Source organism: Medicago sativa, chromosome 5, assembly GCF_051527215.1.
Source record: "Medicago sativa cultivar Bolivia chromosome 5, Bolivia_mono, whole genome shotgun sequence".
Classification (NCBI taxonomy): domain Eukaryota; kingdom Viridiplantae; phylum Streptophyta; class Magnoliopsida; order Fabales; family Fabaceae; genus Medicago; species Medicago sativa.
In genome coordinates this window covers 31,291,149-31,307,167 of record NC_140753.1, presented here as the reverse complement: position 1 = coordinate 31,307,167, position 16,019 = coordinate 31,291,149, and the positions used below count along the sequence as shown (strand labels likewise).

General features: G+C 36.7%; 1 protein-coding gene across 1 annotated transcript; it reads right to left on the bottom strand.

Annotated features, from left to right (window-relative positions):
* Positions 1 to 518: 518 nt before the first annotated feature.
* On the bottom strand, positions 519 to 12,432 carry LOC146921760 (uncharacterized). Its single transcript, XM_085715050.1, has one exon. It carries the CDS (start codon positions 8,714 to 8,716, stop codon positions 7,226 to 7,228), a length of 1,491 nt encoding a protein of 496 aa, XP_085571176.1. The 5' UTR covers positions 8,717 to 12,432; the 3' UTR covers positions 519 to 7,225.
* Positions 12,433 to 16,019: the final 3,587 nt, after the last annotated feature.

The window sequence follows — 16,019 nt, the reverse complement described above, 5'->3', positions numbered from 1 at the left end:
TTGTTTCAATCTCATGTCAAAACTCATTTCAGAAAATATTCAGTTGAGTCATTTTTTAGTCATTTTAGCCCCTAGGGGGCATTTTAGTCATTTCATATGTTAAAATTCTTTCAGTCTTTTAAAAATTTGTTTGAGTCCTTTCAAATAGTGTGAATAAGTCTTCATTTCAATTCTATGTCAGAATCCATTTCAAAATTCGCATTTGAAGTCATTTCGAGTCAATTTTGCCCCTAGGGGCATTTTAGTCTTTTCACGTTGTAGACCAAGATTTTCGGGTGTCAAGCCATTGATTGGACTTGAACCTTCAATCTACCGGACTTGCTCGATTTTATTCTTGGGAAGGGAAAAATGAGATTGAAAAACCCTTTTTGGATCCGGGGGTAAGTTACGATTCGGGAAGGTGTTAGGCACCCGCGTCGTTCACGGTACTCCGTGAGAACCTCTTTCTAACTTTATTTTTATTTGAAAATTTGTTGTTTAAAATTGAAGTGAAAGAATGGAGGGAGAAGAAGTGGGAGTTTTTGTTTTTTTATTTGATCGATTTGAAAGGATTAAAGCCTCTGCCTACGTACCCTTAAAAGGGATCAAAACCGTCGTAGTTCACTCTTATAAAAAACATTTTTTGTGGGTTAGGTTGATTTTAGTTTGGTTTTTGAAAATGATTTTTGAGAAGGGTTGCGAGACCTCAAGGCATAGAAGAATAAAATAGAAGTGAGGTTGTTTCATTTTATTTTGAGAAATTGAGTCTAAGTTTAATTAAAGTTCAATTAGGAATTTGATTAAGAAAATAAAGGGAAAATCACTTGGATTTGGATCCAAGGTTTATTAAGAAAATAATTTGACTTTTGCTTATTTGATTTTTGGAATGAAAAAGGTTTTACTAAACTAACGGTAAATTGGCGTAACGATGCGAAAAGTAAAGCAAGCATGGATAAAATGGTGTAGTGTCGGTGCTTGTGTCGGTGTGTGCAATTACTAAGCTATTACATACCATCCTAGGGGCATTCTAAAGCAAGAAATAAAGATGCTCAAAAATAAATTACATCAATGCCTAAAATACACACTAAGATATTGGAAAAATAAATAAATTGCAAGAATAAAAATGCATGAGATTAGACTAGAAATAAAGCAATCATGATAAGAAACTTAAAAGCATTGCATGGATTATCAAAAGAAAGCATGATGTCAAAATATTAAAAGGATGCACAAGATAGAAATTGAAACACTAAAGCAGAGTTACCCAAAAGATGTTATGGAGTAAAATGCATGAAGAAATGTTTGAAAAATATTAAAGCAAAATAAAAATCATGAAGATTAAGGTATTCCAAGATGCTTAGAACCAAAGTCACAAAAATGAGTTAAAAAAAAAAAAAAACATGAGTAATTTTTGTTTAAAAAGCTTGCATAAACTATGATATATGAGATGGAGATAAAAAAAAACTATATGTAAAAAATGTATGATATCGAAATTTAAACAAGAAGATGCATAAAATTAAAGCAACAAACGAGCTAGAAACAATAATGCATGACAATTGATTTAAACAATATGCCAAAAAATGAACATGATAAAATGACTAAAAAAAATACGTGAGTTTAAAAAAAGGTGAGATGCAAGGGGGGTGCAGTGAGCATGCAGGCGTGTATCAACAGCAAGCAGAAAACAGAAACAACAGTAATGGACTTAAAGCAAATTTGAAAATGGGCTGAGTGATGTGTTGAAATGAGTTACGGGTAGGGTTAAAGAGCTGGATCGGTTTGGATCCATGGGTTGGTAAGTTAGAAAACGGGTTAAAACAAATTGAAGGGAGATATGCGTTCTGAGCTTACTAACTTTCCTCCATTTTAAAACAAAAGCTTCTTCTTCTTAAAATCAAAGAAAATCACATGACCTATATCCAAACACACAAACATGAACATAAAGCAATGGAAGCCAAAGATTTTACCTCTCTCTTTCAGATCCGGCAACGCTTGTAGTGGATCGATTCCTTTTTGCTCCCTCCTTTCTTCCTCGCGTGATTCTGGACTTGAATTTGTGTACGTTGCTGTTTGTTGTTCCGATTCAGCTCTGCTGAATCTGGTTCGACTTAAGTATTGATCCTTGCACAGATTCGATCTCGTTTTGAGTTCGCACTACTTCTTCTTTACTTCGGACTGTATCCGTTTCTGTTCCTCCTTCTCTGTTCCGATTTGAATCCGAGTTTAATACGTTTGAGACTTGCGTTTGTTGAATCCAATTCGGTTTTGACGAAATGAAATGATGAAAAGAAACCAGAAATGGTGTTTTGATCTGTGAATAGTGGTGTTATATGTGCTGAATTCGATCTGTGTGTTGGTATGAATTGATGGTTTTTGTGTTGGTTGTTGCTTGAGTGTGTTGGTTTTACGGTTTGGGAATGATTTAAGTTTGATGTTGTTGGGATGATATGTTATGGATTAGGATCATTGCTTGTGATTATTGAAATAGATCTTGAAGATGTGCTGGTGGTATAATCGGTGATGAATGATGATGATTTTATGAAAATGGATTCATGATGGTATTAATACTACTGTTGGTTTGAAGATTGAATTCCAAAAAATGTGTTGCTGCAAGTTTCTATTGGTAATTGTTTACGGGAAAAGCTTGAAAAGAAAGGGTGTTTGAGCCATTTTTGGGACTGCCGAAATTGGACTCTGTTTGTGTGGGTTTTTGGCAGCTGCTGAATGTATCAGTGTTTTTTCTGTGAAATTCTGTGCCTCTTTGAGAAATGTGCAGCCCCCTTTCACCAATGATTGGGAGACTATTTATAGCCAAAACTAGGTTAAAAAAAAAGGATGAATAGACTAAAGACTAAACTACCCTTAATGAAACTTGGAGAGAAAGAAAATGCTTTGGATGCTCTTTGGGCCAATAACCATGTGACAAGTGGATTTAAGACAAAACAAATTGTTGATAAAAACAAAATAAAAATGACATTAAAAGCAAAAAGAATAAATGGTAAAAATGAAATAAAATAAAATTGAATTGTAAAATAAAATAAAAGTGATAAAAGAGTAATAAAATTTAAAGCTGTCAAAACTTCGACTGAGACGACTAAGACTCGCGGTGTTTTTAAAACACGAACAAAACTTTTTAAATAGTTTAGTCATACGAACAAAAGGAATTTACCTAAAAAGGTTTATTTATCAAAGAAAAGAATAAAAGACTTTAAAAGCACGCGTAAAAATTTAAAATGTCTAAAAAAACCAAATAAAGCGATTTCAACCAGATAAAGCGCGAACAAAATTTTACTTGCAAGATAAAAGACTTTAAATTATTAAACAACGACTGAAGAAATTTTAACTGGTTAAAGCGAATAAAAAAAGAAATTAATCCGTTTTGAAATATAGACAAAAATGGGTAAAAACAGAGTAAGGTGGTCGAAATTTGGGGTATGACAGATGCCCCTATTTAAGTTTCTTCGTCACGAAGATTTGAAAGAAGACTTTTAAATCGATGGGTCGAAGAGACTTAAATACTTAAGTACACCAAATTTTGACCAGCTGAAAAGCTAAGAATGCGATGCTTATGAATATAATGATATGAATGCAAACGATGCAAGTATGAATGCAAAGACGACAAAAATAAACTAACTGGGGAACAAACTGATAGGTCACTGGGGAGAAAAGACTGTCTATTACCTTTCTGTGGTAAAGACGAACATACAGAAGATAAAGCTTGAACGGAACATAAAGCTCAGACGGAAGATAAGGCTTGGACTGAAGATAAAGCTCAGACGAAAAATAAAGGCTTGGACTGAAGATAAAGCTCAGACGGAAAATAAAGCTTGAGATGGCAAATAAAGCTTGAGACGGAAAATAAAGCTTAAGACGGAAGTACAGAAGATAAAGCTTGTCTATATTAATTAGTATTGATAAAGTGATTATTGGATGGGATCTACCACTTGAACACAAATTGATTGGTGACATTTATGAATTAAACACCTTGAGGATGACCTTTTTATGTATTGGATTAGTGACGCCTCTTGAACACAAGCTGGGGACGACATATTAAGGGAATGACAGGTAAACACAAGCTGTCCGTGGTTTGGGGACTGACCATTTGAAGCAAAATAAACGTTTGCGAGAATCCACTCGGCTTTTGACGAAATGTTTGCGAGAATCAACTCGGCTTTTGATGAACGGTTTGCGAGAATCCACTCGGCTTTTGATGAAAGGTTTGCGAGAATCCACTCGGCTTTTGATGAAAGGTTTGCGAGAATCCACTCGGCTTTTGATTAGAGGTTTGCGAGAATCCACTCGGCTTTTGATGAAGTTTGCGAGAATCCACTCGGCTTTTGATTAGAGGTTTGCGAGAATCCACTCGGCTTTTGATGAAAGGTTTGCGAGAATCCACTCGGCTTTTGATGAAAGGTTTGCGAGAATCCACTCGGCTTTTGATTAGAGGTTTGCGAGAATCCACTCGGCTTTTGATGAAGTTTGCGAGAATCCACTCGGCTTTTGATTAGAGGTTTGCGAGAATCCACTCGACTTTTGATGATAGGTTTGCGAGAATACACTCGGCTTTTGATGAAAGGTTTGCGAGAATCCACTCGACTTTTGATAAGAGTTGGCCAGAATCCACTGGGCTTCATAAGAGTTTTGCGAGAATCCACTCGGCTTGGTAAGAGTTCGCCGGAATCCACCGGGCTTACAGTGAATGACATCTCTGGACCAGACACACTGGGGTAGACGCTTTTATGAGATACAGTTGAAATAAGACACGAGGTGGTAAATGCAATGATATTTTGTATGCATGCAATATGTGCATGAATGTTTATATGCATGAATATATGTATGAATGAATGTATGAGTACATGAATGTATGAATGTATGACTGTATATGACAGGTGAACTTGATGAAACAAAATAGGATAGGTAAGATGAGAGATGGACTGACACCGCAGTACAAACACTCGGCAATCTTCATTGTGGATAACATTACTGGAGATGAGTTAAACACTGTCAGGGTAAAGCTCATACTCAGACCACTGGTGGAGGAACAACCCATAACCACACCACTGAAGGGAGAATGCCCCATAATCAAACCGCTTGGAGACAGAATGCCCCATAATCAAACCACTTGAGGGGAGAAAGCCCAATAATCAATCCACTTGGGGAAACAACTCATCAATCAAGAATTTGGCAGAAGTCGCCACTTGTAAGCGAGCACAAAGTGCATTCTTTCCATTCGACCCACTTGAACTGTGATGCCTCTGTCTTTATTTTTCATTCATTTTTTTTTGTATTGTTTTTTTTTTGAATCCCTAATTTTTGCCTGGATCGCCCTTTCGGGTTTTCAATCCACCGGGAATATATTCTTTTTGTATGCCCCTAATTTTTGCCTGGACCGCCCTTTTCGGGTTTTCAGTCCACCAGGACGCTCATTTTTGGCTTAAGCCGCCCTTTCGGGTTTTCGACTTAGCGAGCTCTTCTTTTTTTTTTTTGTATTTTTTTTTTTTGACAGAGGTCATCGCACAGCACTTGTCCATAACTATCTTGCAGAGTTTAACTGTCCTTGGGACGAATGTTGATGTATGTTTCTACTACTCATAAGTTCAAAGAAGATGTACCTGTTGTTTATGCTTTTCAAAAGACATTACAAAAAGATTTTTTTTTATTTTTTGCTTTAGGTATTCGCATCAAAAATAGAAGAAAATTATGCAAACAGAATAAATGAGAATTTCAAATAAATGGGCACAGGCTCAAATTAGATGTAAAGGAGTGGTGACCTGCCAAAGGCGTGGTTCCAAAGATTTAAAAAGTTTGGAAAATGGTAATTATATTGGAAAAGGTACATTGAACACGATAACCGCTATGCTCTCTAACAACTTTGAATTCCACTGTTCTGAGGCTTTGATTTGCAGATGCTTCATGTCGAAGGTCTTTTGACAGTTGAAAATGCCCCAGATGAATCATATCTGAATTGATGCAGTTACCTTGCCATAAGTCGGAAATCTTTTGTTGGCTGAAGTGCCCCAAGTGAGTCATGTCCGACCAGATGCAGTTACTTTGTCATGATCCTTAACTTTTGCATAGATCGCCCTTGCGGGTTTCAATCTATCAGGATAAACATTCTTCTTTTTTTTTGTATGTCTCTAACTTTTGCATGGACCGCCCTTTCGGGTTTTCAGTCTATCGAGACGCTCTTTTTTTTGCCTAAGCCGCTTTTTCAAGTTTGCGACTTATCGAGCTTTTTCATTTTTTTCATCATTTTTTTTTACATGTCTCTAACTTTTGCATGGACCGCCCTTTCGGGTTTTCAGTCCATCGAGACGCTCTTTTTTGCCTAAGCCGCCTTTTAAGGTGTGCGACTTATCGAGCTTTTACTTTTTTTTTTTTTTGTGTTTTTACAAAGTATTTCTTGACTGCATCGGTATTCACAGGACATACAAGTTCATCACTATCCTTTGTAATTAGGCATACATTGCCCCTAGAATCAGGTAACACATTTTTTTAGCACAAAGCCACTTTCTTGACTTTCACGGGGACGAGCCTTCTTTGTCAAATACTTGCTTTATCCTTTTGACAGAACTTTGACCTCCATGTGGGGCACTGCTTTTATATTGTATATTGAGGGATGGTGGGGGGGTTGCCCCTGTTAAAGTGTGCACTTGAAGTACAATATCCCTGCAGGCAGATGGAAGCATCTCGTGCAAGTCTTTGTACATGAAAGTCCTCTTCTGGACAATCTTTCTTGATATTTGCAGCTTCGATGGACAAGATGCCCCAGTAGGCGAGAAATCACATTGGAAACTTCTTCATCATCCTTCTCTTCAGTCTCAGATACAAGGAACTCAAAGTCGAGAGAGAGCACATGGTTCAAGTGTTCAACGGGTTTATTAATGCATGATTTGATTATTGATATAAACATTTTGATTATGCATACATGTGGAAATGATTTAAAGAAAAAAGATTTTTTTTGGTTTTTTGTATTACCATTTTTCCAGAAAAAGCACAAAATAAAAACAAAGTCGGGATCAAAGCGACCTTTTAATTAATGATGACAATACATAAAGCAAAAAGCCCTAAACAAGTTCACTTCCGTCTCGGGTGGGACGAAAGGATTTTTTTTTGAAAAACATAAAGCAACAAACAAACATATTAATTAAACAGATGAGTAGTTGAAATAAACATCAGCAAAGACCCAATTCCAGCTAAACATTCCATGCACCAAGATCCGATAGCGGATTAACTTGCATATTCAAATTCAAAACTCTTCAAAAGGTATGAGATTTTTCTGGATCAACTTCTGAACTATCTTCTGCAATGCACAACAGTGCTCAATATCATGACCTGGTGCCCCTTGATGGAAAGCACAAAAGAGGTCGGGTCTGTAACGGGCTGACAATTTTGCTGGCATTGGCAGAGGTGCCTTGGTATAGACCAAATTCCTTTCAAGCAACTTTGGAAGCAACTCTGCATACGTCATGGGAATAGGATCAATCTTTTTCCTTGAAGTCCGTTGTCGAGGCTGTTGTTGATTTTGCTGAAACTGGGGTTGATAACCCGAATTTTGTAGAGCATTTGTGACAGGCATAACAGCGGAAACAGGGTGATAAGCCAGATACTGTTGTTGAGGCTGACTTTCTGCCACACTCATTTCCTGGTCTTCCTCTTCTGGACCATTAATGGGAACAACTTCTTTGATCAAATGTCCTTTTCGAACCCAATCTTCAATACGCATGCCCGCGGTCATCATATCCACGAAATCGCCAGATGCACTTGCAAGCATATGCTCAAAATAGAACGGATCCAGTGTTTCCAGGAAAATCTCGGTCAATTCTTTCTCTTCTAGACGTGGACGAACTTGTTCAGCGAAATCTCTCCAACGTTGGGCATAAGCTTTGAAGGATTCATTATCATTCTGAGTCATGGCCTGTAGTTCCTTTCTGTTTGGGGTCAAGTGCAAGTTGTAGTTATATCGCTGGACGAAAGCCTCACACAAATCACTGAAAGTTTTGATATCATTCTTGCTCAAACTCATATACCATATCAGTGCGGCACCAGTCAAACTATCTTGGAAACAGTGGATAAGGAGCTCATCATTGCCTACTTGAGCAGACATCTTTCTCACGTACATTACCAAATGAAGCTCAGGGCAAATGTTCCCTTTGTATTTCTCAAAATCAGGGACCTTGAATTTGGGTGGTATCACGACATTAGGAACCAAGCAAAGGTCATAAGCATTTTTCCCAAACAGTTCTTTCCCACGTAGAGATTTCAATTCCAACTGTATTCTGTCAAACTTTTCTTCCAGTTCAGCTATCCGGTCGTATGCAACCACATTTTCTGAGCGATGGATTGACCCAGGGCCCTGCCAAGTAGTATGAATCAAAGGAGCTGAGTAGGTCATAGCAGCTTGAGGGATCAAAGGGCCTAATTGAGGGATAGGCATTGTCTGTTGCACAAAAGGAGCTTGAACCTTAGAGACATCAGGACGAAATACTTCACCAGAACTTAAAGGTGTACTCCAAAGATAACCTTCCAGCATAGCATGTTGAGGAGTACTAGCAAACACTGTTGAAATCGGGGTTGTGGAAGCAACCGTCTGAGCTTGAGTGCTGCAAACTGGAAGAGATAATGGCTGACTCTGTGCAACCGTCATCAAAGATACCAAGTTCCTCAAAACCTCATTTTCGGCCCGGAGGGTTGTCACCTCTTCATGAAGCTTGTGATTCTCTTGTTCAAGATGATCCATTCTGATTTGCTCGAGTGTTATAGATGCGAGTAGACTGATAGATTGACCTTTTGTAGGCAGAAACAAAGTATGAGACACGGACTAGAAACTATGAATGCAAAGATGATGCATGATATGTTTATGCAAAAAATGTGAATTTTTTTTTGAAGGACTTATTGAAGCTAATTTGTAAACATCGTAGAGGAACATGGTTTCATTTGAAAATTGTAAAGATATTGCAAGCGGTTTTCTTTTCAAAAGGTAAGAACGAAACCAAAGAAGAAGTTCTTAACAAAAGCAAAAGCTTAGGTAAGATTTTTGAAGTTGTATTGCTTGGTGTTCATTCTTACAAGGTTCATTCCTTTGATATTTACAAAAAAACTTGTCTAAATCCTTCAATATTTTTGATGCAAAAAAGGTTTATGGATGAATGCATGTATGCATGATTATGCAAGGAATACATGATGAGGTTTAAGATATACAATGTTGGAGCTTAAGGATAACAACGCCATTTGGTAAGGACTAAAGGTTTCCATTTGCACTTGTAACAAGGGTTCTACCAAGGTTCCCAAAGTTTTCAACCACGTCCGAATATTTGTTAGGCGACGAGAGTACTCTCGTTCCAACAATATTCATCGGTTAGTCTCGTTTGGGTGTAGTATCGCGTGACGACCAATACGAGAGTACTCTCGACTAGCCACCGCACTACGTCCTAAAAGGCCAAGATGGGTTAAAGGTGACTAAAGGTTCTCAACTTCGACGGTCCCTTGAAAGTATCATGCCATACGCGAGTACTCGCGACAACAACGGTATACCTCCAAGGTCCCTCCATTGAGTGGGTTATCACATGTACCAATGCCGAAGAGTACTCTTGGCATGGATACTATGATTATACCCGATCCTATCTTAAGTTCACTCAAGCCCGGGTATAGAGCTTATCTCACCACTCTCGTATAAATATTTACAAAGTATATACAAATGATAAAACATAAGAAATAAAGAAAGAAAGGTGGGCTTAACCCGCGAAGGATCCCCAGTGGAGTCGCCATTTTGTGTAGACCAAGATTTTCGGGTGTCAAGCCATTGATTGGACTTGAACCTTCAATCTACCGGACTTGCTCGATTTTATTCTTGGGAAGGGAAAAATGAGATTGAAAAACCCTTTTTGGATCCGGGGTAAGTTACGATTCGGGAAGGTGTTAGGCACCCGCGTCGTTCACGGTACTCCGTGAGAACCTCTTTCTAACTTTATTTTTATTTGAAAATTTGTTGTTTAAAATTGAAGTGAAAGAATGGAGGGAGAAGAAGTGGGAGTTTTTGTTTTTTTATTTGATCGATTTGAAAGGATTAAAGCCTCTGCCTACGTACCCTTAAAAGGGATCAAAACCGTCGTAGTTCACTCTTATAAAAAACATTTTTTGTGGGTTAGGTTGATTTTAGTTTGGTTTTTGAAAATGATTTTTGAGAAGGGTTGCGAGACCTCAAGGCATAGAAGAATAAAATAGAAGTGAGGTTGTTTCATTTTATTTTGAGAAATTGAGTCTAAGTTTAATTAAAGTTCAATTAGGAATTTGATTAAGAAAATAAAGGGAAAATCACTTGGATTTGGATCCAAGGTTTATTAAGAAAATAATTTGACTTTTGCTTATTTGATTTTTGGAATGAAAAAGGTTTTACTAAACTAACGGTAAATTGGCGTAACGATGCGAAAAGTAAAGCAAGCATGGATAAAATGGTGTAGTGTCGGTGCTTGTGTCGGTGTGTGCAATTACTAAGCTATTACATACCATCCTAGGGGCATTCTAAAGCAAGAAATAAAGATGCTCAAAAATAAATTACATCAATGCCTAAAATACACACTAAGATATTGGAAAAATAAATAAATTGCAAGAATAAAAATGCATGAGATTAGACTAGAAATAAAGCAATCATGATAAGAAACTTAAAAGCATTGCATGGATTATCAAAAGAAAGCATGATGTCAAAATATTAAAAGGATGCACAAGATAGAAATTGAAACACTAAAGCAGAGTTACCCAAAAGATGTTATGGAGTAAAATGCATGAAGAAATGTTTGAAAAATATTAAAGCAAAATAAAAATCATGAAGATTAAGGTATTCCAAGATGCTTAGAACCAAAGTCACAAAAATGAGTTAAAAAAAAAAAAAAACATGAGTAATTTTTGTTTAAAAAGCTTGCATAAACTATGATATATGAGATGGAGATAAAAAAAAACTATATGTAAAAAATGTATGATATCGAAATTTAAACAAGAAGATGCATAAAATTAAAGCAACAAACGAGCTAGAAACAATAATGCATGACAATTGATTTAAACAATATGCCAAAAAATGAACATGATAAAATGACTAAAAAAAATACGTGAGTTTAAAAAAAGGTGAGATGCAAGGGGGGTGCAGTGAGCATGCAGGCGTGTATCAACAGCAAGCAGAAAACAGAAACAACAGTAATGGACTTAAAGCAAATTTGAAAATGGGCTGAGTGATGTGTTGAAATGAGTTACGGGTAGGGTTAAAGAGCTGGATCGGTTTGGATCCATGGGTTGGTAAGTTAGAAAACGGGTTAAAACAAATTGAAGGGAGATATGCGTTCTGAGCTTACTAACTTTCCTCCAGTTTAAAACAAAAGCTTCTTCTTCTTAAAATCAAAGAAAATCACATGACCTATATCCAAACACACAAACATGAACATAAAGCAATGGAAGCCAAAGATTTTACCTCTCTCTTTCAGATCCGGCAACGCTTGTAGTGGATCGATTCCTTTTTGCTCCCTCCTTTCTTCCTCGCGTGATTCTGGACTTGAATTTGTGTACGTTGCTGTTTGTTGTTCCGATTCAGCTCTGCTGAATCTGGTTCGACTTAAGTATTGATCCTTGCACAGATTCGATCTCGTTTTGAGTTCGCACTACTTCTTCTTTACTTCGGACTGTATCCGTTTCTGTTCCTCCTTCTCTGTTCCGATTTGAATCCGAGTTTAATACGTTTGAGACTTGCGTTTGTTGAATCCAATTCGGTTTTGACGAAATGAAATGATGAAAAGAAACCAGAAATGGTGTTTTGATCTGTGAATAGTGGTGTTATATGTGCTGAATTCGATCTGCGTGTTGGTATGAATTGATGGTTTTTGTGTTGGTTGTTGCTTGAGTGTGTTGGTTTTACGGTTTGGGAATGATTTAAGTTTGATGTTGTTGGGATGATATGTTATGGATTAGGATCATTGCTTGTGATTATTGAAATAGATCTTGAAGATGTGCTGGTGGTATAATCGGTGATGAATGATGATGATTTTATGAAAATGGATTCATGATGGTATTAATACTACTGTTGGTTTGAAGATTGAATTCCAAAAAATGTGTTGCTGCAAGTTTCTATTGGTAATTGTTTACGGGAAAAGCTTGAAAAGAAAGGGTGTTTGAGCCATTTTTGGGACTGCCGAAATTGGACTCTGTTTGTGTGGGTTTTTGGCAGCTGCTGAATGTATCAGTGTTTTTTCTGTGAAATTCTGTGCCTCTTTGAGAAATGTGCAGCCCCCTTTCACCAATGATTGGGAGACTATTTATAGCCAAAACTAGGTTAAAAAAAAAGGATGAATAGACTAAAGACTAAACTACCCTTAATGAAACTTGGAGAGAAAGAAAATGCTTTGGATGCTCTTTGGGCCAATAACCATGTGACAAGTGGATTTAAGACAAAACAAATTGTTGATAAAAACAAAATAAAAATGACATTAAAAGCAAAAAGAATAAATGGTAAAAATGAAATAAAATAAAATTGAATTGTAAAATAAAATAAAAGTGATAAAAGAGTAATAAAATTTAAAGCTGTCAAAACTTCGACTGAGACGACTAAGACTCGCGGTGTTTTTAAAACACGAACAAAACTTTTTAAATAGTTTAGTCATACGAACAAAAGGAATTTACCTAAAAAGGTTTATTTATCAAAGAAAAGAATAAAAGACTTTAAAAGCACGCGTAAAAATTTAAAATGTCTAAAAAAACCAAATAAAGCGATTTCAACCAGATAAAGCGCGAACAAAATTTTACTTGCAAGATAAAAGACTTTAAATTATTAAACAACGACTGAAGAAATTTTAACTGGTTAAAGCGAATAAAAAAAGAAATTAATCCGTTTTGAAATATAGACAAAAATGGGTAAAAACAGAGTAAGGTGGTCGAAATTTGGGGTATGACACACGTGTTAAAACCCTGTTTAAATTCTAAATGTTGTCTCTGAGTCTTTTATTTTGCTTGTATAAGCTCTTGCTTTAATTCCCTGTTAAAAATCCACTTTAAAATTGCATCTGAGTCATTTTTAGTCGTTTTAGTCGTTTTAGTCCCTAGGGGCGTTTTGGTCATTTCACATAATATTTCTGATTCGTTTTAATCTGCTTTGTTGTTTTTAATCGTCTCGTTTTACGTTAATTTTCAATTTACTTTTTCAATTCAATTTTAGTTTAATTTTCACTTTAGTCCTCGTACTTTTGTTATTTACATTTTAATCCCTTTTAAGTTTGTTAGAGTCCAAGTGTCATGTGTCCAAATGCTATTGGTCCTTAAGAGTTTGTTACAAGTCTAGTGCCACATGTCTCATTCCAATTGGTCCAAGGCTTACCACATCACCTATATAAGTCAAACTTATGGTCAATTTTGGGAAATGAATCATTTTTTTCACATTCAATCACTTTTTTACAAAATTCCACAAAAATTCATATTTATCTTCTCTCATTTTTTCCCTCCCTTCTAACAAACTATAACCACTTCTCTCCACCACTCCCACCACCATAACAACTTTCTCTCTCTCCACCATAACAACCTCCTCCTCCACCTATAACCACCCTAACTAACTCTCAACTTCCATTTTCAACCTCCAAAAATTACCACAACAACCTTTCTTCCACCTTCATCATCATCAACATTCACCACCAACTTCACCACAATCTTCCATAACCACCGCCATCATCAACGCAATTTTCGCACCTTCGAATCACCACCATCCTCATACAAATCACCAATTCCAATTTCCATCAACAAATTCACAAAACCTTCATCATCACTTTCAAAACAATTCACATTTTTCCGTTACCGAAACGAAACCTACACAAACTCATTGCGGCTGCAGTCTTCATCTTCTTCCATTGCTGAATTCACAACAACACAAACCTTCAATTCGATGTCAAATTCGTCCAAATCCATCTCCGTTCCACCGCAAATTCTCGATCCTTGTTAGGTCCGGCCTTGATGGTGATGTTGCTGGAAACAATCATATCGAGCAAGGTTCAATGCGTCATGTTCCTCAACAGCAAGAACAAACAGGAGAAGCTCGAATCCAGAACTGAATCAGAGTTGAGGATAGCTCCGAGGAAGAGGAAAGCGTGAACCAGCAGCAGAAGGAAACTGAGCAAGGCCAGGCTCGAATTCGCACACCAATAACGACGACAACAACACAAGCTGTGATAAATCGGTCCAAAACGAAGGTATGAAGGTGTTATTCTTTGTTTTTTTTCGAATTCTGAAAATTAGATCTAGGAAGTTCGGTGTTGTTTCTGAAAATTGTGAGTTCGAATTTGAATAGAGGGTGAGGAAATGATTTGAAAACTGTCAAGATTTTCGAAAACGGAGGCGGTTTAAGCTATTCCGACGGCGGCGCCGCCACCCCTGGCCGGCCAACCGCCGCCGGAAAATTGTGTAGAAGACGAAGCTTAAGGAAAGGAGAGAGCAAAACGTTTTTTAGAAGGAAGGAGGAAGATACGTGTTTTAAGAAATGAAGAAGAAAGAAATCCAAGTCCAATCCATGGATCCTGACCCATGCCACTATCCAAACCTGAACCGCTCCAAACCCATGAACCGACCCAGCCTTGACCCATCACCCAGCAGGCTTGTTCAAAGCCCAATGATTGCCTTGTGCCATGCCTGGACACGTTTTGCTACATACACCCCCCATTCCTGTGCCTTTTAATTGTTTTCTTGCTGTTCATACCCCCAGTCATGTGTTTTGTTGCCGAAAAATTCCAAATTAATTCATACGCTTTTCTTCTATCTTTTGTGGTCTTTTATGATATTGGTTGTGTTGAAAATTGATAAAAAAATTAGTGTGGTGTTTTCTTTCTTTAATTGTGAGATTTTATGTTAAAAACTTGTGGTTTTTTGCCTAATTTCGATTCCAATTCTTGACGGATATTCTTGATTCATGATATATGATTTTTTGTGAAGGCTTTTCTGCTGTTTGAATGTGTTTTTGCTGTATGTGTGTGTATTGTGCCTAGTTGCTTGCTTTGCAAGATTTGTTTGTGAATAAATAATGTAAAATATGCTTAAATTCACTATTAAAATGCATGGTCTATCACATCCCTTTGATCCCTATTTTACAATCTGAGTTCATGTCTTTAAAATGTGTTAAAATGTGAGGATTATAAGTCATGTGAACCTTGCATTTTGTAGTAGGATTTTAGCTCTATTTTGCATCATTTTCACTATGTTTTTGTGATAATTTCTTCATGGTAATTTTTACTTGCTTTTACTTCTTAATATTGTCATGTGCTACTAACCCTTTTGTTACATGTTTCTTAAGCATTTCATCTCATGTTCACCTTTATCTTCTTGCAATTTAATTTGTACCAAGGTTTAGAATGTAATGCTTAGGAGTTTTGTAATATTTTCCTTTATGCACTTTTAATTTCTTGGCAAAGAGGCCATAGAATGTATCTAGGGTATGATGTAAAGGACAATGGACTCTAATAATGTACACCGACACAAGCACCGACACATGCACACACATCACTATATAGCTAGAATATGCATGTTTAGATGTATGTTTAGGATTGTATGTTTAGATGTATGTTTAGGCCTTATACTTAGAAAAAATCATTTTCCAAAAAATGTGAATACAGAAATGACATTTCACATCAGTGGAAAACGACATTTCACATCGGGTCCCACCCGATGTAACTAAAGGTGATGTTGTATGTGAACGACATTTCACATCGGGTTGGAACCCGTTGTGAAAAGTTCTTTTCCACATCGGGCAGCCAATCACTGATGTGATATTCGTTAATTTAAACTAAAGCATACGGTTTCACATCGGTCCTACTTTTGTAACTGATGTCAAATATGTTTATTTCACATCAGGCAGAAGACTCACCGATGTGAATTTAAGTCCCATATTTATTCAGATTCATATTTCACATCGGTTGACATTCCCAGCAATGTGAAAATAATTGATAATATATTATTATTGTGCAAAAGCTTACTGCAGTACCAAATTTGCAACAAATTAGAGCCCAAAGCAGATAAATATTTTTATGCTT